We start from the raw sequence: 24,362 nt of genomic DNA on the forward strand, positions 1-24,362 counted from the left end.
TCGAATGACCTATGTGAAATGAGTCTGGTGGTCATAGTCCAGTGGTTAAAGTTACAGTTGTTTCTACCAGTTGTCTGTATTCAAAGGCCAAATTCATTCCTGTATTAAGAAAGCATTTACTCCATTAATTTAAGTGTTGAATTTGAATACACTAGAGTTGAATTTGGCTCGCAAAGTTCATTTATTAATTTTAATCTTCCAGGCATTAAGTAACAAACATATTTCATATATGGTTCCCCCACTTCAGTAATGCACTTGCCTCTGTGTATCTAGAAACATTTAATAAATAATGAATATATCTTTTCCTTGGATTCTTTTTAAAATTGAATGGCGATTTCCATGCACAATTGGGTATTTTCAAAATAACTGATATTATTTTGTCTTACTTACGCCGAGTACAGTAGGATATCTGCATTCTGAGCTAGGCATGCTACAATATATATCTTCCCAATGGCAGTTGTTATAATATAGTATATTTATGTATAGGGCAGGGGTTGGCAACCTTTCAGAAGTGGTGTGCCGAGTCTTCATTTATTCACTCAGATTTAAGGTTTCGCGTGCCAATAATACATTGTAACGTTTTTAGAAGGTCTCTTTCTATAAGTCTATAATATATAACTAAACTATTGTTGTATGTAAATTAAACAAGTTTTTTAAATGTTTAAGAAGCTTCATTTAAAATTCAATTAAAATGCAGAGCCCCCCGGACCGGTGGCCAGGACCCGGGCAGCGTGAGTGGCACTGAAAATCAGCTTGCATGCCGCCTTCGGCACGCGTACCATAGGTTGCCTACCCCTGGTATAGGGTAATGTCTCGGAACTTAGAGAACTTTACTTTCAGGAAGTGTTTGAAGAGGGAGCACTATATATATGGAGGAAGGACTAAAGCCTGAATGTTGTACACTCTTGACCATCTCTCTTTTTATGTTTGAACACCAAACAGTGCAGTTGGACATGCAAAACCCCTTATTTCTAATTAAACTAGGAATTTTCATACACTCCTGAAAACAGTTCTGTGTATCTCTGAATGCAGATTGGGTGATTACTTTCACCTAACTTCACACTTGTTTCTTTTTATTCAAATGCAAATGTTATTAACAAGCTACCATTTAATTTTAAAGTACAATGCACTTCATTAGATTTGATTTATTTATTTTAGCTCCAGAAGTGTTCCAGGCCTTTATGGATGGAGGTCCAGGATATTCATACCCAGTAGACTGGTGGTCACTAGGAGTTACAGCATATGAATTGCTGCGGGGTTGGGTAAGAGTGTTTGGTTTTGGTTTTATTTAAAGTTTTGCCTGACAGTAGCTGAAATGTTTGCAGAGTGTCTGACTTATTTTGCTTAACTAAGTTTGGCATGAATGAGATTTGGGTTTCTAGTGCACCCTCCAACTGGGGGTAACTTCCCAGTTTTACATTTTGTTATGAAGCTTTCACCCAGCACTAGTAATTATTTCATGGCAGTTCACCAAAAAAGGATGTAAATTACATGGTGTGTTCAAACGAAACATTAAGGGTTTCTTCTGCAGGCTTTGCTCACAGGACTACTCCCATAAGTAAGGGCGGCAAGGTTGAGTCCTGGATATATGAATATACTAATTTGGAAACAATTAAATCTTTTCAATATATAAGTTAAGTATTATGGGGTTTCATTATATTTTTGCTCTCTTGAGCAATTCCTTAGAAGAGTTCATATAATATGCCATGATGTTTGGACCAACCACAGGAGAGGCTTCTCTGCCAGACCACTCATTACTTATCTAATCAAGTATGTGAATGAGCTTGATGAAAAATCTTCCTAAGCATGATTGAGTTTCACAGAAGATAATGGAAAAATTCGATTCCATTTTGGTTCCAAAGGAATAAAACCTGATAGTGTTAAATATTTATTTACCATTCCCCATGGAAGATAGCACTTTAAATAAAATTTCTGTGCGATTACTTGTGGCTTAAGTGTTTCATTTTATATTTCATTCCTTTTTGGAGGTTTGGGGGGAAGAGGATTTTAGAACTCTTTGCTGCATGGTGGTCACCATACATGGTAGACATTCTCTAGAAAAGTCATAGTTACTATTTGTATTACTAAACAAACAACAAGAGGCCCCAACAGAGATCAGCTCCCCATCATGCCAGGCATGGTATAAACACATAGTATAAAACAATCCCTGACCTAAAGAATTCAAATTCTAATTAGAGAAGGCAGACAAGGATGGCATGTACATTTTTAGCCCAAATGGTTACACATTGGTAAAGTCATGCGCAACTGAAAAACAGGGTAACGTAATGGGAAGTGTCAGGCAACCTTAATAAAAAGCACTGCTACCAGCTCTACTTAGATTAAAAACCAATGAAATAACACTGTACTACTTTAACAGTAGTCTGTTGGCAGAGGAGTTCTCAGGAAGAGAACATTGTAATGGAGTGCACATCAGAGGATGTAGAGTTCCAGCCCTGATCACAGAGTTGCCAATTACTTTAATCATTATGTAGATTATATAGGTATCTATTTGCCAAGCTCAGCACAATCTTCCCAGAATGATTTTCTCTGATAGAGACAAAACAAGGCTGGAACAGAGGCTGAATTTCAAAACCATGTTAAAATAAAAACACCACCATCCATCTGATGACCCAGCCAGGCATTTCTGCCCTATTGAGCAGGGTTTGTTGCTTGTGGAGCAGGCTGTCATTGTGGGGACAGATTAGTCCATGGCCTTGTCTAGAGTATGGAAAAAGTGCTTGTTTTTCTAAATTGTAAACACCACTTTTACTAATCTAGACAAGGCCCAACCAGAGGAGCACAAAGCACAAGAGAAGGAGTAGTAGGGGTGAGGAAATGTACTCAACCCTACCTATGCTACTACACATTAAAAGCACACACTTCAAAACCCCCACCTGCCACTGTAGTGGCCTCCTGTGAGGAAGCAGGGCTTATAAAGGGCTGCCAGATCAGGCAGCCAGCCCAATTCTCTTCTGTGCTCCCACAACACTCAGCTCAGCTGCAAGAGCATGTATGGCTCATTTCCATAAAAGCAAAAGAATGGTTATACTGAATCACAGCCGTGTCCTTTCTAGTCCTGTCTCTCACAATGGCTAGCACTAGATGCTTCAGAGGAAGCTGCAGGAATCCCACAGTAGGCAGAAGAACCTCTGTTGATACTCACCCCTTCTTGTCAACTGTTGGGAATGGGCCACATCCACCCTAACTGAATTGGCCTCATTAGCACTGACCCCCCCCCACTTGGTAAGGCAACTCCCATCTTTTCATGTGCTGTATATTTATACCTACCTACTGTATTTTCCACTCCATGCATCTGATGAACTGGGTTATAGCCCAGAAAAGCTTATGCCCAAATACCTTTGTTAGTCTCTAAGGTACCACAAGGACTCCTCATTGTTTTTGCTGATACAGACTAACACGACTATTGCTCTGAAACCTGTCAGTTTGGAAACAGTTTCTTTCCATTGCTCTTGCCTGGTTTGATCTAGAAGGTAAAAAAAGGTTTCTACGTCTATCAAAAACTTCCTATTCATTCTTGGCAGATTTAAATTCCTTTTATAGTCTAGTTGTGTCACTTCTGTAAACCCCAGGTATGCTCAAGTTAAAATATTATACCATCCTTACAGCTTATAGAGTGTAAAAAAGCAGTTTTCACAGCCTACTAAAGTTGTGTCCTCAACAGAGAGCAGAACAGGTGAGCAGAACAGGATCTAGGAGTCAGAATTCCTGCACTCTATCCCTGACTTGGCCACTGGCTTTCAGTGTGCACTGTGAGGCTTAAATTAGGTTTCCAAAGTGCTTTGAGATCCTTGTGGGGAAATGCTAGATACATACAAAACTATAATTCTCCCATTTTCCCTTTCTCATCCTCTGCATGGGGCAAATCACTAGTGACTTGATTCTCAGAGGGACTAAGCAGCCACACTTCCTATTGAAAAACATGGGTGCTGCAGGTGCCTAGAACCTCAAAAGATCAGGCCAAAATGACCATGTCTTAAAGCTCTTGGACTGTTCAAATTAACCAAAGAACATCAGTATCAGCATTTTTCACAATACCTTAAAATGTGATGGAGGTTGGAGCAATGTAACAAGCTTCAAAACCAAATTGTTTTGTAAGATTGGCAGGTGCAGAGGGAAGCATGACTGCAAACATGCCCAGTAGCTGCCTAAACAAACAAGCTTAAATTCACCTCTTACCCCCTAGGGCATGGGGAATATGGATGGCCTTGAGATTAAGGCCCTGGACTGGACTGGGATATAGAGGATCTGCTTTTATATTTGTGCTCTGACATAGATTTCTCATGTTATCTTTGGCAAGTCATTTAATCTCTTTCTCCATTGCTCAGTTGTAAAATGAAGGTGATGATTCTTCCTTTCTTTGTCTTCTCTGTTTAGATTGTAAACTTTTGGGGGCAGGGACTATCTATTACTAAGTGTAAATACAGCACCAAGCACAATGGTGCCCTGATCTCTGTTGTGGCCTCCAGGCTCATCTGTAATAATAACAATTAACAATAAAATAACCTACACGTCACACAGATGGCTCCAGAGACAAAAATATTCATAAATCTAATTTGAACTGACCTTGAAAGCTTTCCCACTGCTATAAATATTACAAAATAAAAACTAAAAAAAATGTAAAATTACTGTGTATTTAAATTCATTAGTACCAAAGAAATGCACATGCAATCCATATGAGAAGGGTTAACCTTTAAGATATTGTAAGTCTTGTATGTTTCGAGAAACACTGTTTTCCAGTGTAAGCAATACTGAGGTCAGGAATACAAAGATTTTGTATGCTCTGTTTATAACCTTCCTTATTGATTTTACATTAACATTATTTTAACTTTACCACAGAGGCCATACGAAATTCATTCAGCCACTCCAATTGATGAGATCCTCAACATGTTCAAGATAGAAAGAGTTCATTACTCGTCCACATGGTGCAAGGGCATGATAGCATTGCTGAAAAAGGTAAGACAGTACAAGCGCTATTTGCACTCACCTCCTGCCCCAAATAATCAAGTGGATATCATAGAAGCAAGATACAGCTCGTGCACGTATCAGGTTGTTTTAATCTCATGGATAGAGGGAAAGGTGCCTTTCTTTGGCCTTTCCTGAACAGCAGAGATGCTGCATTGTCTCCTATGAAGTTGGTTTATTATTGTTATCATACTGGTCTGAAAAAACAGTTCAATTTATCTTTTAAATTACATTTTATAAGGAATTTGAGTGTTCCTGAAACAATCCTAGAGACCAAGGATGTCTATTTTCCACAGATGCAGCAGTGGCACCTCCTGTGTTGCCCTGTTCTTGCCTCAGCCCTAGTTTGAGGGCACCATATTCTCCATTCCCATTCAGTCCCTTGCATCTCTGCTGAGATTGCCAGCAAAGTTACCTAGAACCTAGGAACTGCCTCTCTCCTTCTGCCGTGCTCCCTGAGCAAAGGTTCTCAGTCTGGAGCCTCCTTGCTAGAAGTGACCAGAAGCCACAGGCTGGACATTCTCCATGATGTCCCATGACACTGAAACTTGCTTTCCTCCGTCAGTCCACCTGAGCCCAGATTTCTTCATCTCCAAATTACACTGCAAGGTATATCTTTGAGCAGGAATAGGGTTGCCAACTTTCTATCACATAAAACTGAACACCCTTGTCCTGCCCCCAGCCCCTTCCCTTCCCTGAGGCCCCACCCCATATCACTCCATCCCCCTCCCTCTGTCGCTTGCTTTCCCTCACCCACTCGCTCATTTTCACTTGGCTGGCGCAGGGGGTTGAGGGGTTAGGGGTGCGGGCTCTGGAGTGGGGCTGAGTCAGAGGGGCTTGGGAGGCAGGAGAGGGCTGGGGGCCAGGGCCAAGGGGTTCAGAGTATGGGAGGGGGCTCTGGCCTGAGGCAGGGGGTTGGGATGTGAGAGGGGGTGAGGGCTCTGGGGTGGAGCCATGGATGAGAGGTTTGAGGTGCAGGAGTGGGCTCCGGTGTGGGGCCGAGAGGTTCAGAGTATGGGAGGGGATTCTGAGCTATGGCAGGGGGTTGGGGTGTGGTACGGGGTCCGGCTGATGCTTACCTCGGGCAGCTACCCAGAAGCAGCAACATGTTTCTCGGCTCCTAGGTGCAGGCATGGCCACACGGCTCTGCGCATTGCCTTGGCAGCTTCCATTGGCCGGGAACCCCGGCCAGTGGGAGCTGCGGAGCCAGCACTCGAGGCAAGGGCAGCGCGCAGAGCCTCCCTGGCTTTCCATCTGCCTAAGAACTGAGAGACATGTTGCCGCTTCCAGGGAGCTGTGCAGAGCCAGGTAGGGCGCCTGCCAGCCTTGCCAACTGGACTTTTAATGGACCAGTCAATGGTGCTGACCCAAGCCGTCAGGATCCCTTTTTGACCAGATGTTCTGGTTGAAAACCGGACACCTGGCAACCCTAAGCAGGAAGCGTTTTTAAATGTACCACTGGAGCACTGGGAGATAAATTTCAGATTTACATTTGGTGGAATGAGCAGTCTGGTTTTTGTTATATGGAGCAATGAGATGGTCAATTTTCACTGTTGTTAGGGAGCTCACTGCAAAAACATATGATAATGAACTGAAAGAATACATGTAAGATAGTGCCAAATTATGATGGGAAGGTTTTTTTTTCATCACTTGGACTCTTGTCCACTAGTAAATGGACTAATGCTACTAACTCATTTCATATTCTATAGGTCACTGAACAGCCCTCAGATGGTAATTACATTACCTTAATGTTATATGCCATGTTATTGTAGCCATGTTGGTCTGAGGATATTGGAGAGACAAGCTGGGTGAGATAATATCTTGTACTAGACCAGTTTCTTTTGGTGAGAGAGACAAGCTTTCAAGCTACACAGAGCTCTTCTGCAGGTCTGGGAAATGTATTCAGATCATCACATAAGTTATTTTTTTTTAAATATTGGGACTTGTAAGAAGTATGAGATGGTTCTCCAAGCTTTTCCTAATTAAAAATCCTATTATGCACATCAGTAAGATGCATTTACCCTTCTTGAAATCTTTATGGCATACAGTGTCTTAAAAAATGCGTTGTTTCGATCACAGCTCCTCACTAAGGACCCTGAGTGCCGCCTTTCAAGTCTTGCAGACATTCAGAGCTCTCCGTACTTAGCTGATATCAACTGGGATGCTGTCCTGGAGAAAGCTGTGACACCAGGCTTTGTTCCGAATGTGAGTCAATAGTCTAGTTGAACTAAATTTGCAAATCCCCTATCCAATTATCACTGTCATTTTAACTGTTTACTAATAGACATTTGCATTTATTTCTCCAAGGATGTTTCAGTGTTTTCCTCCTGATGCACACACTAAATTAAATTCTGCTCTCATTCCCCCTACCATAACAGAGAGCAAAATTTGCATTAGGTTATTGGACAATGGTTGGTGTGGGCCTGTGCTGTGAGGTGGCACTGAGCATTCTCCCTCTCAGGTGCTTGGCTGGCTGGTTCTTGCTCACATGCTCTAGGTCAAACTGATCACCATATGTAGGTTCAGGAAGGAATTTTCCACCAAGTCAGATTGGCAGTGACTTTGGGTTTTTTTATCTTCCTCTGCAGCGTGTGGATGTGGTTCACTAGCCAGGATTATCTGGGAATATCTCAGTTAATCGTTTTTCTGCCTGCCATTGCAGGTACCTCAGGCAGTGGTACACCTTGGCCCCTCCTGTTCTCTGTCTGTGGCACACAATAGTTTAATCTCCTGTGGGCTGTGGATCTAAGTGAAGTTGTTGGGTTTAGTGTGTGAGTGCTGGGTGATGTCAGTGGCCTGCAATGTATAAGAGGTCTGGTGGTCCCTTCTGTGACAAAAAAATAATTAAACTTGGTTCACTTTATATTTTCTTTCAAATAAAAATGGCTTTTGGTCAGAACAGAGGGTAGCCAATTTTAGGTCTGATCCCTCAAACGCACATGTACTTAACTTTAAACACATGAGCAGTTTGATCGAAGTAAGGGGACCGCTCACATGCTTAATGCTACACATGTGCATAAGTTCTTGCAACATAAGAGGCTTTGCGTCTTATAATATCCTCTGATATGAAAATATTCTATTCCTGAAGAATAGAGGGACTGGACTTGATGACCTCTCGAGGTCCCTTCCAGCCCTACCTTTCTATGATTGGTTTATTTTCTAGAAGACAATTTTCCACTTTTGAAGAGTTGGATTCTGTTTTTTAGAATGATTTACTGAATGAAGGCATGTGAGAAAATGAATAAAAAGTAAGAAATGTTTTGATTAAATGCTTCTCAGGTTTCATTCCATCATAAAAGCTCTTGCGAAAATCTCCCCAAAATGATATGCTTCTCACAAATTTGGGGTTGGTTCAGGTTTTTTTCAAACTTGAAAAACATGGGTCAGCTCCCACTAACATTAACGCTCCCACTAACTTTGAAGGGAGCATGATCAAACCATATAGTACTTCAGGTACAGATGGTATTGGTTAATCAGGCAAATGAAGCTAGGTGAATTGCAGAGATTATGTTCTTGGTCTCTTTCGGGAGAGGTGCTAGCTGTACTTCCTGGCATCTGATCCAGAGTTATTACTGGTAGCCACATACCTCATCCTTTCAGCAAAAGTGTACTGCTGGGCATTGCACAGCTTCTAGCAATGAGCTTAGAAGAGCATAACCCTTGTAGCTGAAAGAGCACCGTCAAGCAAATTGAGAAGGGGGTGGGAGAAAAACAGCCCTTCTAACCTGTTTTAGGAAATGATGGATGACATTCACTCTAGCAACACACACACAGAGCCAGAACATTTTGACTCCATATGGGGACAGCAGAAAAGAGTTGGAAGGTGAGCTCCATCCTCACCAAACCAGGCCAGGATGCAGGACACCTTTCCTCCTACCCACAGCTTCTGCTCCAGCCTAGCGACTGGGGTAATGGCCACAGTCACTCCACACCAGTTGTGCAAGGTGCTGGACCTATGGACCCTTCCCTGACCAACACCTAGATCCTCCCTGGCTCACTCTCCAAGTGGACTCTTCAGGGCTAGTACAAAAGCCATGTGTGTGACACACAAGGAGAGTACAGGCACCCCTTCCAGCCATTCAGCTGGTTCCCCTCCCTCCCTCCCTTCCCCCACCCCGATCCTCATACAGTCTCTGGGCAGGGTTTGCCTTGCACCAATCCTTCATAGCAGGAGTGAATTCTTTTGACAAGAAGTTCAGCTCAACTACTCAAAAACTAAAGATTACCTCCATTCCTTGTATTTTCAATGCTGCAAATAACGTTCTCTTAAACCAGTGCTTACTTTTAAGTCACTGAGTCAAATTCAGCCCTAGTGTGAGCAGCACAAGTCCATTGGCTTACATGAGGGTGGAACTGGGACCAGTAAAAAAAGCTTATAGTAAATTTTGAGGGGGTCAGATGCATGCTATCTGACCTTAATAGCATGCACTGCCACAGATGTGATTATCTTCACAGGTACATGCTAATACAAAAGCAAAGCAAATGGAAATATTTGGCTTTTTTTTTTTACCTTTTATGTATAAATCCAAAATACATACCTCTATTTAATCAAAGCTGCTAAAACAATGCCCTGATTGCAAGTAGCCACTTCCAGTCATAATGTGAAAAAAGATGAAATCCAGAGTTTTTGAGATTAAAAAGAACCTAAAACATTTTGGGATTCAAATAGGACGAGTAACATACCATACAAGACACCTCTAAGTCCAATTGTCCTTTCGTATTCTGACATAATGATTATTGTTACTGCAGCCTAAAGTTAGAAATTACAAAATAAGATACCAAAATCTTGCATAAATTCTCTTCAGAATCATCCTCATATATATCAGTATTTATCATTTGAGCAGATAACAATATTTAGCTTAATCTAATTGTTAAATCGTAATAATTTTCTTGTCAATGGAGATGTAGTTTTGATGAACAAAATGTGTCGCTTATGACTTCGGTGGAACAGTGACAACTTACATCAGCTGGAGATCTGCCCCAGCGTCCCTATTAAGACACTAACTAAGGCTGCGATCTTGCAAATACTTATGCATATGAATAACGTTGCAGATGTGAGTAGTCCCATGGAACTCAAAGTTACTCATGAACATATTGACAGAATCAGGGCCAAAATTTTGCACCAAAACACTTTAGATGCCTAAAACTTTCACGCACCCAAGTTTGAAAATTTCACCCCTAGTTCTTTATTTTCCACAGTTCTTTACTTCTCTTTAACTTGTTTAATATATTTTTGGCAGATTCTGGGGTTTGGGGCTGCGGGGTGGGGATTCCTCCCTAATTCAGATCTTTTTAAGGACACCTTATCTGTCGTGTTTTCAAGATAGTCGAAACAAGTTTCCAAATCTTCTGTTGCAGGAAAAAGTTATTTAAAAGTAATTTAAGAGGCAGATGCAGAAGCTAATTGTTTGGTACTGTTTCTCAGACAACTGAATCGCCTCCATAACTGTAGTTGATTACAGAGAAGGTGATGCTGACTGTGAAACGAGAGACTCCTGTTTACTATTTCCATCCTATTTGGAAACACTGATGTGTCTGCCATTAAAAACGTATCTAAAGATGCATTACCCTATTGTATTTTGGTTTGGTTTGTCTATGTCTAGCAGGCATTGCATACATACACTGTACCTGTTTTTTTCTGATCAGATCCAAAAAGAAAGCAATATCATAGACATCTAAATCCAAAATGATTCCAATGCTAACATTGTCTGAATATGGACTTCCCATAGAGGGATACAAAATTCCTGTCCATCAAAGGTCAAAACATTTTTAAAGGGGAAAAAAATCATAATCCTCCACTACTAAAAGTAAAACAATTTCCCTAGCTGAAACACCAACTCTCATTGGCATTTGGAGCTACTCTTAGAAAAATGATTCTTCAATTAACAGAGGCACATTAAGGGGCAGAGGGGAAACCCATTATACCAGATGTAACTAATTCAGATAACAGCAAAAACTAGTTCAAAATAGAAACTCCAAATCTAGGTTTAGGGGTTAAAAGAACACCCTTCCGCATTAGTTACAAGGGAATATAATGAAATACACTTCTCCAATTAAAGGAAGAGAGAAGTAAAACTGCACGCAGGTACTCTCAGACCTAGTTAAAGATTTAATTAAAAGCTTTGCCAGAGGCTTCAGGCTAGTTGCTTATATAGCAGGGTTCGCTCCACTCTGTTGAACATGTGTATGAGGTCATTAGGAAGACTAGTGAAGAAATAGGTGTCTCAGTGCCTTTGTGTTAACACCACCCTATTTTATGTCTCCATCTTGTCTGACTGAAGACCAGAGGACTGGACTGATGGAAAGTTGTTTTCCCTGGAATTTGCTCCCCTTACCCTATCCTTCCAATGACTCTGGCAGAACCCAGCTTAGTTAACTTTTGGACACACTACAAAACTCATCTTGGATTGTGGGTGTTTTGATGTTGGGGGGATGGGGGGGTGCTATTTATTATTAGGGTAGTGTTACTTTATTCTGGGTGCTTTTACTCAGCACTCCCATGTACATGTCCACAATACTCTTGCCACTTTCCAGATACAAATGGATTTTGTTCCCACAAGGCCCATGGCGGAGGCGGAGGGGGAGAAGGGGCACGAAATTTCATGCTATATACCGTATATTTGGTCTTCCTGTTTTGAAAGCATTATGTTAGAAGGGGCTATACTGTTATTTCACCATCATGTGGGCTTCGTTCTAGTCATCTGCTGGCAGTGTCAAGCCCTGTATTTCTCTTAGACATTTTCTTTGTTTAGTATTGAATGTTGGAGGAATCAGTCAAGAAGGTGATTTAAATGTAATTTTGATTTTCCATAGCCTTCAAAATTACAGAGAGAAAATTTCTCAAATGCTGGAACAAGTCTCTAAACTATATCACCTGAAAAAGAAAGTGGTGTTTGAAAAAAATGAGAATGCATTTTATTTATAAAGTGCTCTAATCTAGAGGCATCCATAAAAAACAGCAACATAGTAATTGCTACAGACTCCAGCAGAACTTATATTTGAGCTAAATATATTTTGAGGGTATCTTAAGATGTAGGTATGCCATACTCACATCATACTAATAATTAAACAACAGAGAACATTGTAGGAAGGAGGATAATAAACTGGCCTAGAAAATTAACCCTTGCGTCTGGGGACACAAACAGCTATATCAATGGATCTGTGATGGGTTGGGCATAGAGGTCTTTTAGTGTCTGTTGGCATCGGGGGAAGAGGGGTCTTCCACCACAGAATCATAGGATTCTAGGTCTGGAAAGGACTTCAATAGATCATCTAGTCCAATCCCCTGCACAGAGGCATGGCTAAGTATTATCTAGAACATCCTTAACAGGTGTTTGTCTATCCTACTCTTGAAAACGTCCAGTGATGGAGATTCCACAACCTTCCTAGGGAATTTGTTCCAGTGCTTAACTACCCTGACAGGAAATTTGCCCTAATGTCTACCCTGAATCTCCATTGCTGCAATTTAAGCCCATTACTTCTTGTCCTGTCCTCAGCGGATAAGGAGAACAATTTATCACCCTTTTCTTTAGTTTATAACAGACTTTTACATACTTGTTATCATGTCTCCCCTGAGTCTTCTCTTCTCCAGACTAAATAAACCCAGTGTTTTCAATCTTTCCATGTAGATCATGATTTGCAGATCTTTAATCATTTTTGTTGCTCTCCTTTGGACTTTTTCCAATTTGTTCACATCTTTCACAAAGTGCATGGTGGGAATAGGGCCAGAGACTTGACTGGTGGTGTTCTGGTTACACCAGGGAAAAGCATAGAAGAAAGATACTCTAGTGGTTAGGATGCTAGCCAGTGATGTGGGTTCAATTCCCAGCTCCGCCACTGACTTCCTGCATATCCCACAGTTCTCCAGCTATAAAATGGGAATAATCGCATTTCCCTACCTCACAGCAGTGTTTTCAGAATAAATAAATAAAAGATTTTCAGGTGCTCACAGACTGTAGAAATGAGGACAGAGAACCACGCTACTAGGGCTGATGAGGGAGCTGCTGCTAATGCCCCACCACCAAAAGCTACACCTGCTGACCCAGTGGGATCAGATGATTAACCACAGACTGCTGACTGGATACCACTGAGTATAAAGCTTCCTCTTTCTGTCTGATCCCTTGTCTGAGCACCTAGTTGCTAGGCTTGTGATTACCTAGACCTCTGAGAGCAAGTCCCTGCCTCCTTGCCTGGTTCCTGCTAACTTGCCATGTTCCTGTTTCCTTACCCTCATTGTTGATGGTGGCTTTGACTCTTGGGGTGGCCACAGCCCTGACTCTTCTCCTAACTCTGGCCACTAGATCCTACAGCCCACTTTATGGCCCTGACACTTAGAGAGAGAAAAGGGAATCTCTAAATAAACCTAAACCCCAGATAAGGTTTGCTTTATGCATAATCTGGGCCTCCTGTGAACTTTCTCTCCTGCGATTCAGACCTCAGGACAGTGTCAGAAGAGGAAAAGGCATTGTGTGTGAAGGGCGCTAGCTGACACCTTGTTTGTTTGTTCTCCCCTGGACATGATCAAATGACTTTAGATCTTGCATGTGCACCACAAACTTCATGGGCTTAAACAGATCTAACATACACAATGCTTAGGAACATGCAAAGCCATTTTTGACCCATGTTTGTTAGGTCAGCTTAAAATGATCAGTTTGTTCCTCTAGACAATTTGTACGGTAAAGAAGGAGTGTCAGATTTGAGATGGCTTGTTTAATTTTCATGTCAATGTGATTGTCAACAGAGCTAACTGAAAAGTCATAGACAGGACAGGACACTTAAGGTATTTTCTGCATTTCTATATTTCAGTATACAAAACAGTTTAGCACACTGAATATTCTGCTCCCAGAGAGAGAGTGAGTCAGATGTTTTTTAAAAAAAAATAGCCAGGGACTTTTTTCAGTTTTTTTTTAAGTTTATATCAATGTTTTTTTACTATTGACCTTTGGAATCAGTTTGTTTATTTTTACATCCTTTCATATTTTCAGTTGTTTACACAACTGAAAATGCCCAGAAGCTGGGATTTTTCCTCTCTTTCATCATCCTTTTCCACTGCACAGCTGTGGGAAGAAGGTTCATGTCTGCAGCTCTTAACTCTTGATGCCAAACAGGCTTCTTCCAACAGCAACATCTGAGTCTCTGGATGACGCCTACTTAGCATTTATGTAGTACTTTTATGTTCAAAGCTCTGCACACACATTCATTAATTAACTTTCACACCTCTATGAGGTGAGCATGGTCAGGTTTATCCCTATTTTAAATGTGGGAAAACCAAAACCGAGATGAAGTGACTTTCTCAAGGACAAACAGCTACTGAGTAGCAGAGCCAGGATTAAAACTGACGAGTTCCTGAATCCCACCAGACTACTAGATCTAGCTGAGATTCTTTGACCATTTTTTTTCTCCTAGCAAAATATTATTCTGTTGAATTTAGCATTTTCCCCAGGAAAATGTCAATCTCAACTAAGGTTTTTCATTTTCTTATCAGGAGAATGGAAAATAAAAAAAACTTGTTTTGACATGTTACATCATTTCATTTTTATTAAAAATGTCAAAAAAATCCATTTAGTTATTTCTGATAACCAAATTTTCAGAATTTTTAATTTCGTGAAAATTTTGATATTATGCCTTTTAATTCTAATTCAGAACGGAAAATAATGTCAAAATCTCAGTTCCCACAGAAGGAAAATTCTGCATTCAGTCTCCCACTCTCAGTTACAGTAGTGTGAATCTGTAGTAACTTCATTGGAGTCACTCCAGTTTACACCTCTATAGTTGAAAATAGAATCTACCCATTTATAATTTTACTCCTAATCTTTCTTGCTGATTTATTCACTGGCTACTCTGCTGCTTGTGTTGTGCTGTAGCAATAGAACGGCTCTCAGCTCACACTGGCCCTGTTTCAGTAAGGTAGTTAAGCATATGTATGTTTTTAAACCATTTGGCTTCAGTAGGATTACTCACATGCTTAAGTACCTTGTTCAAGAAGAGCCACTTTCATTGGATGGAAATAGATTCCCTCTTCCTAAAAGTCAGTCCATTTAGTGCTCTTGATTTAAGAGAAAAGGCCATAAACAAGCTGATTCCACTCCAGTTGAAGCTAATGTCAAAACAGTAGCCTGGTTTACCCTTCTATGTTTTCCCAGCATAGCTGTGCCAGCAAAATCCCTAGCAGAGGTGTAGTTATACCAGCAAAAACGTCCTTTTGACAGGATAAACTTATTTTGTTCAGGGAACTGGTTTAAACTATATCCACAAAAGCACTCTTTTGCCAGTATAAGCTGTGTCTCCATCAGGAGGGTTTGCTGGTATAGATACAGCTTTCTAGCATAGACAAGGCCCATCATTGATTGCAACAGGAGCAGGCCCCAATACTGAATTTAAGTCTGTGTTGGCACCACATTCTCTATAGCAAATTAAAAGATCTTCTATATGGGAAAAAATATTAAAGCTCTTCATGAAGTGTTCAGGGTGTATCATAGGATTTTAGCACAATTCCCAGCATCACAACGGGGAGTCCTGTAGATAAACTGACATTCAGCTGCCTGAAAAATCTATCAGTATATATGTTTTCTGCACAAGCAATGCCTCTGAATCACTTCCTGGCCTTGCCTCATTTCTGCGGTTACTTTAACAAAGTGGAGAAAATTCCGATTCATTGGGTTAGACTCCTCTCTGTTACAATAGTGTAAATCTGGAGTAACTTCATTGGAGTCACTCCAGATTTTCACTTGTATAAGCGTGAAGAGAATCTAACCATTTATAATTTTTTACAATTGTATGTTTTACTCCATCATTTAGACTTTGAACTTCATTACTGGAAATGAAGGTCACAGTTTCTGTTTCACAGCTGGTTCGCTTAATATAGGCCAAATATATTGGGCTTCTGTTTGTATTGTATTATATTGGGCTTCTGTTTATAATTTTGCCCCATGCGTGGTCCCTTCTGGCCTTCGTATCTATTGAACTAATATTGAACAAGCAAACAAAAGACATAATGGTATTCTGAAAAATAACTTTGTACCCTTTTGTAACAGAAAGGAAGACTGAATTGTGACCCTACATTTGAACTAGAAGAAATGATTTTAGAGTCCAAACCCCTTCATAAAAAGAAAAAACGACTTGCAAAAAACAAATCCAAAGATGGAGCAAAAGAAAGCTGTTCACTGGTAAGTCATGGACTATGGGTGTAATCAGCATCCCATTTCCTTTCTTTGAAGGATTTGATCAATCAAGTTCAGTTTTAGCATTTCTGAAAATGATTTGGTCCCAAAGTTGGTTAATCTGCAGTCCCAAAACACCTCCAAAACAAGCCACAAAGCAATGATTTATTTCAGTCATGAAAATAATTTGAGCAACTTTAAGATTTAAAATGCTAAAATATACACCTTTAAAGTAAGAAAATTGCTGCCAATTGGCAAATGCACTTCCCACACAGGGATGGAAGAAGTCATAAGGAGTACTTATCTGCAGCTGGTACTTAGGATGACAATGTGCAGCACACAAGCTGCATGTTTATAAAAGTTTTAAGGAAAATCACAAATATTTTTCTCCTCTTTACCAGTCTTGACTTATGTATCCCACATCTAAAGGCTCTTTATATAAAAATCCTAAACTTTTCAAGGAGATAAAAAATAATGATTTTCCAGGCTCAAATTTTCAATGCAATGATGTCTTATACATACTGTTGCTGCTTAAAGTGGTTTTGAACACTCACACGTTGTAATCTTCTTAGAGCTATCAGACTTTAAAATGTTCAAGAATTCTTTAAAGGTGAACATCTCCCTTTAAAAAATATTCAGACAGCACAATACATACATCTTGAAGAATCTGGAAAATGCCGCTTGTTCATATTAATTTGTAAGCTGTTTTGTTCAACGCCGGTTCTGTTGTTGTGATTTTGTGTACAATTTTCTGTCATATATAATCAACATATTTGTGCTGTTTTTAAAGAATGTACACCTGCAGCAGTGCTTGGAAAGTGTGAGGAAAGAATTCATCATATTCAACAGAGAAAAGTAAGTGCATTCCTTAAATGCCTATTTAACATACACTGCTGAAATTAATTTCAAAAGGAGGAGGAGGAGGATTCCCTCCTCCCCCCCAAAAAAGTCTTAATAAAAATGATTAATGATCACACCAGCATGAGTTAAAAGCCTTTACGTGAAATAAAAGCCTGGACTTTCATTGATTTCCCTGCTGTACTGTCTGTGGTATAGCAATTTTGTTATTCTTCCATCTCTGAAAACAAGCAGAATGTTTACGGTGAATCTGTGGTAGGAAGAAGAGGTAAATGTCACTGGTGGTCTCCAGAGAAGCAGTAACAATTAAGCAAAAGGACTGTTCTACAAAGGGCCTGCTTTTTCACAAGTAGAACAAAGCCAAAAGAGGTGATAACTCATGACATTTTAATGAAGTAAGCTGCAGTGTTCCGATGTGGATATTCTTTGTGTACTTGGCCTCCAAAAACCAAGACTCCATTACTCCTTGTCATCATAACTCAACATTCAGAGAAAAGTGATACCTCTTTATAGCCAGCAGGCATGCCTTAGTGGTCTAAACATTAGCTAGAACCACTGGAAACAGGTTTGAATCCCAAGAGGTAGACACCCTCATTTGTCCTAATAATACATTGGATTCCATGTAGTTTACTGGATGGGGGTCTCTTGGATATAACTATAGAAATTGGAGACCTGTCTGTTGTGCATTGACATTAAGGATCCAGTGGCAATTTTCATAATAGAAGGGATTACCCCAGTCTCCTTGGCCAAATTTTCCTTTCCCCTGATCTCACTGTTTTCAGTAGTTTCATCTGAAAGGGTCACTAGAGAAAGCAAGCACAAGGATGATTCTGTAGTGTGGTGTCACAGATCCCCAGGATTGCTGCAACGCACCCAGCTTTGGAACAGTCTCTAGGAGGAACCCTTCAGTGTGCCAGACCCCATAGGGGTTTCACTTTTCCTCCAAGGTAAGCCATGCAGCTTCACTGCCTCCTTGGACTGTACCTCTGAGCCTTCAGCATTCCCGATTCACACGATGAATTCCATTCAGCGAGTCTAACTGAGGCCTGGTCTACACTAGGACTTTAAGTCGAATTTAGCAGCGTTAATTCGAACTAACCGCTCAACCGTCCACACCAGGAAGCCATTTAATTCGAACTAGAGGGCTCTTTAGTTCGAATTTGGTACTCCACCCCGACAGGTGGAGTAGCGCTAAATTCGACATGGCTAGCTCGAATTAGGCTAGGTGTGGATGCTAATCGAACTTAGTAGCTCCGGGAGCTATCCCACACTGCACCACTCTGTTGACGCTCTGGACAGCAGTCCGAGCTTCGATGCTCTGACCAGCCACACAGGAAACGACCCGGGAAAATTTGAATTCCTTTTCCTTTCTGGACAGTTAGAATCTCATTTTGTGGTTGGACATCGGGGCAAGCTCAGCAGCACCGGCAGCAATGCAGAGCTCTCCAGCAGAGGAGTCCGGGCAATCCAAGAATAGAAAGAGGGACCCGGCATAAACTGACCAGGAACTCTTTGATCTGATCGGTGTGTGGGGCGAGGAGTCTGTGCTTTCAGAGCTGCGCTCCAAAGCACGGAATGCAAAGACCTACGAGAAGGTCTCCAAAGCCATGATACAGAGAGAGGATACAGCCGGGATGCAACGCAGTTCCGCGTGAAAATCAAGGACCCCAGACAAGGCTACGAAAAAATCAAAGTGGCAAACGGCCGCTACGGAGCCTGCCACCAGTGCCCCACAAGTGACCATGGACTCTGATGATGGGACAGTGTCGACGGACAGTTCCTCGATGATGTTCACGGACGGGGAAGATGAGGAAGGGTTTGTGGAGGACGAGGCAGGCGACAGCGCTTACAACACTGGTTTCCCGGAGAGCCAGGATCTCTTCATCACCGTCACGGAGATCCCCTACCAACCCTCCCCGGCCATGAACCCGGATCCTGAATCAGGGGAAGGAGCAGTCGGTAAGTGCTTTAACCATGTTAACTTTTATTATTAATGTAACAGGAATCTTAAGTGTGTGAAAAGGAGGTCTCTCTATATATGGGGATAGAACAGAAATCCTCCAGGGAGATCTCCACGAAGCTCTCCTGGGGTTACTCGAAAAGCATCAGCAGGAGGTTCCTGGGGAGAGCTGCCTTATTGGGTGCTCCATGGTAGCACACTTTTCCGCGCGAGGCTTTCATTAATTACTCATGGAGCACTGCCTCCCCGAGCACGGCTGCATCGGGCCCTGGTTCGTGCTAGCTTTCACGCAGCATGCGCTCTCTATCTCCTTCAGTGACCGTCCTCAGGGTGATCTCGCTCAGAGACTCCTGCATCTATTTAGGGTAATTACTGTAATTTTACGCCTGGTCCAAAGTATGTTTAAAAAATCTCCAGACAGACGGCATAGCAGAGACTCAGCACGCAGCTGCGTGATGAGCGTAACGGAAAGCCAAAGAATATCATGGACGCTCATGGAGGGAGGGGGGAATGAGGACGCAAGGTATCCCACAGTTCCTGCTGTCTCCACTAAGCATTTGCATTCTTGGCTGAGCTCCAAATGCTTCTAGGGTCTAACACAGTGTCCGCGGTGGCTCAGGACATAGCTCAGCAATTTACGCACCCCCCCCCCCACACCCAGAAGTGAAAGGGGAAACGGTCCTGTGTTGACTCTGTTAGATGTCACCGTATCCGTAATGAATGCTGCAGATACATGCGATGCTGCAGCACTGAACAACGACATCCTCACTCCCCCCCCGCCATGGGTGGCTGACGGTGCAGTACGACTGATATCTATCGTCATCCTCAGCCCATTGGCACATGGGGCAGTGCAAAAGGACTGGTAACCATGCGTACTAGCATCGGTCAGGTCGATCAAGGGCGCCTGGCCCTAATTTTTCCTGGTAGATGGTGCAGTATGGCTGGTAACCGTCCTCATCATAGCAACAGGGGGCTGAGCTTCATCAGCCCCCACCCTTCATGTGTAAAGAAAAGATTCAATTGCCCCTGGACTAGCAGCAGGATGATGGTCTCCTTCATCCACAGTAATTAATGTCCTGCCTGGACTATCATTGCAGCTGGAGGCTTCCTTCCACTCATTTCTCACAAACAAGTCCCTGTGTCTTATTCCTGCACTCTTTATGACTTCATCACACAAGTGGTGGGACAATGGTATGGTAGCCCAGGAAGGCTGCGGGAAGGCCAGAATGAGCAGGTGGGGTTGTTTCAGGATCACCCACTGTGAATAGCATTCAGCTCAAAATTTATGTATTATCGGACACAGAGCAGCTGTGCTCTCTGGTTCTATGATACAGAGGTTCTCTAGTACACTTGCCCATATTCTAGGCAGGACTGATTCTATTTTTAGATACCAAAAAGGAGGGATTGACTCAGGGAGTCATTCCCAATTTTGGCTTTTCCGCCCCTGGCTGATCGGCCAGGGGCACTTATGACAGCACCACATGGTGCAGTGCAAAAGGACAGGTAACCATGAGCATCTTATTACCATCTTCTTACCAATTCATGGTATGGTAGACGGTGCAGTATGCCTGGTAACCATCCCTGCTGTCATGCAAAAGCAAAAGCATGCTGCTGTGTAGCACTGCTGGCCCGCCTCTGTCAGCGGCATCTAGTACACATACGGTGACATACACAAAAGGCAAAACAGGGTCCATGGTTGCCACGCTATGGCGTGTGCAAGGGCAATTCCGGGAAAAGGGGCTCGATAAGATTGTCTGCCATTGTTTTCCCGGAGGAAGGATTGAATTGCGACATTTACCCAGAATTCATCGCGAAAATGATTTGTGCCCCACCAGGCACAGGGGTCTCAACACAGAATTCACAGAGACAGCCTAGACTCAGTTATTTGTTCGCAAAAATGTATCTTTGCAAGGAATTCACTCGCTGTTTCCCATCTCACAGCTTCCACTGTCTCCAGACCTGCCACAGCATCCACCTCGCAGAGGCTGGCAAAGATTAGGCGGAGAAAGAAAAAGACAAGGGACAAGATAGTCGATGAACATATGGGCTGCTACCTAGCCAAGGCGGACCAGCAGAGCCAGTGGAGGGAGTCCGTCTCTCAGTACCAGCGATCACACAGCGAACGGGAGGAGAGGTGGCGTGAGGAACACAAGCAGGCAACTCAAACGCTGCTTGGACTAGTGAGGGAGCAAACGGACACGCTCCGGTGCCTTGTGGATGTTCTGCAGGACCGCAGGAGGACAGAGCCCCCCTGCAGTGTATCTTCAACCGCCCTCCCCCGCCACAAAGTCACATACCCCCCTCACCCAAAAGAACCAGGAGGAGGGGTGCCCGGGGCCGTCAATACTGTCAGTGCACCCCAGCAGAGTGCTCAAGTACCCAAAAGCTCTCATACCCTACATTTTCAGAAGTCCTTCCCTTCCTGACTCACACAAGTCCCAATCCCAGTCCCATCACCTAACTGTCTACTTAAGTAATAAAAATACTTTGCTGTTAATTAATGTTTCTGATTTTTTTTTCACAGAAGACTGTGTTTCAATGGGGGGCGGGGGAAAGGGGGTTGTTAATTGCATAGGACAGGCACCTTTCCCACGGTACAGACACGGGGGAAGGATCAGCAGCGGGTCACACACACAGTGCAGTCAGTAGGCACCATGGTCGGTATGGGAGGTGGTTTCCAGGTTCTGAGTGGGCGGTGGGGATGTGACTTTGTAGCGGGGGAGGGCGGTTACAGATCTTATACAGCGGTCCTTGTCCTGGACCGCAGAGTCACGCAGCAGAGGAATCTGTATCCGTCCTCCTCCGCCACAAGGTCACATATCCCCCCGCACACAGAATTCGAAAAAGAGGGATGGCAGGCTCCGTTGAAAGAAGCATTCCGGCACTGCGGACCGCTGTAGGAGCAGGAGCCTGTCATTTCTTGAGTTTAGAGGCGGTCTTTACATCAGCGCACACCCTACCCAACACAGTCTGCGTCCCAGTGTCAAGCCTTTAACGAAAAGTCATGAATAAAGAAACCTCTCTTAAGTAACAGTGTGACATGTATTTTATTTTTACACGTGTGTTGGAAGTGGGGGTAACGGGGTGAACGGGGTATGTAACCGAAGAGGAGAGTCAACAGTAACTGGGTAAAGAAACAGGGGCACGTTCAGCTTCTCTGTAAAAAAACTGACCAGCCACAGGTCACACTGCTCGCTGCTCGCTGGTATTTAAAGAGTTCCTTGTCGCTGTCCCAGGCGCCTGTATAGGGCTTCATGAGCAAGTGCATTAGCGGGCAGGCTGGGTCACCTAGGATGACTATAGGCGTCTGCACATCCCCAACAGTTATTTCGTGGTCCAGGAAGAAACTACCTTCCTGCAGGCGTATGCGCAGCCCACAGTTCCTGAGAACACACGCATGACGAACCTTGCCCGTCCACCCGATATTCATGTTGGTAAAACGTCCCCTGTGGTCCCCCAGTGCTTGCAGCACCATTGAAAAGTAGCCCAATTGCTCAGCAGCTGACTGTGGAAGAGGTGGACGATAAAGTGCGAGGAGGAGAAAACGGCGATGATAGCAGCGGGCTCCATGCTTGCAGTGATGTGGCGTCCGCGCTATCACTGACCAGAACAGTGCACGAAGAGATTGCCCGCAGGCGCTTTAAGGGAGGGAGGGAGGGATGGCGTGATTGACGGTTCAATGACGACAGTTACCCAAAACCACCCTCGACACATTTCTCCCCCCAGCAGGCATTGGGGGCTCTACCCAGCATTCCAATGGGCAGCGGGGACTGTGGGAACTGTGGGATAGCTTCCCACAGTGCACCGCTTCCAAAGTCGACGCCAGCCCCGTTAATGTGGACTCAGAAATTCGAATTACTGTATTTAGTGTGGATACACAAATTCGACTTCATAAGGTCGAATCCACAAATTCGACTTAAGTAGATTCGAAATAGTCTTGTAGTGTAGACAAGGCCTGAGGTAGACTCCTGGTAGAGGCTTGTATGCTTTTCATGGATTAATGTACCTCACCAAGCATTTGCAGTGACATTCAACCAGCATTGTCAAAACAGGCGGGTTTATTAACTGGATCATGGCATAGGTAGACCTTAAGGTAATATGCAAAACTGAAGGTTAAAACATAATCCATTTCTGGTTAGCCCAGAACCCAGGCAAGCTGTGGTGATTCCTTTTGTTCAAGATCTCTCAGTCTCTCCATCTGACCTCCTTGGTCAGACTCCAGGGGAGAGCCCCAGCTCCTTCCAGCAACCAACTCTTATCCCCCACCTCATACTTCTCCAATCTTTTGTTCTCCAGCTGGGAACTGTTGGGCAGCATCCCTGCTCAGAGGTGGGGAAAATCCAGATCTCTCTGGGTTATTGGTTACTAGGTATCAATGACTATTGGGTTTGCCATTGTTTTCTCAGCTGCTCCAATGATATGGGGACTAAGGCCCAGACTGCTAGGTGACACTCACATCAATGTTTCTTAGATGCTGGGAGAGCAAACTGTCCTACTATGCAATCGTGTGGTGTAAAGGGGAAACTGAGGCACACATAGGTCTCATAAAAGTATTACAAAAAATTCCCACTTTGTCACACCTAGTGGTTAGACCAGTCACTCTGGAGGTAGGAGACCCAGGATCCACTCCCCCTGTTTTAATGACTGTACTGTAAAAATTATTTCTTTGGAACAGCTTCAACAGGAGAAATTGAGGAATCCCTACATCAGAATACATCCTATAGCCCAGTGGTTAGGGCACTCACCTGAGAGGTGGTAGATCCATATTCAAATTCTTTTCCCCCTCAAATTGGGGGTCTCCCAGATCCAGGTGAGTACCCTAACCACTAGGCTAAAAGTTATGAGGGAGATCCTTCTCCCAGCTGTTTTGTGTGAATTTGTTTACAGCAGGGTCGGCAACCTTTCAGAAGTGCTGTGCCAAGTCTTCATTTATTCACTCTAATTTAATGTTTCGCGTGCCAGTAATACATTTTAACATTTTTAGAATGTTTTTTTCTATAAGTCTATAATATATAACTAAACTATTGTTGTATGTAAAGTAAATAAGGCTTTTAAAATGTTTAAGAAGCTTCATTTAAAATTAAATTAAAATGCAGAGCCTCCTGGACTGGTGGCCAGGACCTGGGCAGTGTGAGTGCCACTGAAAATCAGCTTGTATGCCGTCTTCGGCACCTGTTGCCATAGGTTGCCTACCCCTGGTTTACAGGTACCTGATCCATTAGGTGAGCTTTGAGCACACTTACCCTGCAGGTCTGGTTTGTGCAATCATTTTCAGGCTTAGATGTCCAGATGACTAGAGCGAGGCTTCAGTACACATGCTCAGAGACAGAATCATAGGTGTCTAGAGAACATTAGGTGCAGAGCAGGTGTAGGCACTTACAGGGTTCTGCAGCAGCTGAACA

At 43.0% G+C, this 24,362-nt stretch overlaps 1 protein-coding gene across 6 annotated transcripts in view; it reads left to right on the forward strand.

The window, feature by feature from the left end:
• Positions 1 to 24,362, forward strand: part of STK32B (serine/threonine kinase 32B) — a 313,103-nt gene that overhangs the window by 265,845 nt on the left and 22,896 nt on the right. For all 6 annotated transcript variants that reach the window (XM_039540819.1, XM_039540818.1, XM_039540817.1 and 3 more), the window contains 5 exons: positions 1,159 to 1,262; positions 4,858 to 4,974; positions 7,063 to 7,188; positions 16,017 to 16,148; positions 16,933 to 16,997. In XM_039540819.1, the coding sequence (XP_039396753.1) occupies positions 1,159 to 1,262; positions 4,858 to 4,974; positions 7,063 to 7,188; positions 16,017 to 16,148; positions 16,933 to 16,997 (544 nt within the window). The remainder of the gene's footprint in view (positions 1 to 1,158; positions 1,263 to 4,857; positions 4,975 to 7,062; positions 7,189 to 16,016; positions 16,149 to 16,932; positions 16,998 to 24,362) is intronic.

Source organism: Mauremys reevesii, linkage group 5 (assembly GCF_016161935.1).
Source record: "Mauremys reevesii isolate NIE-2019 linkage group 5, ASM1616193v1, whole genome shotgun sequence".
Lineage (NCBI taxonomy): Eukaryota > Metazoa > Chordata > Testudines > Geoemydidae > Mauremys > Mauremys reevesii.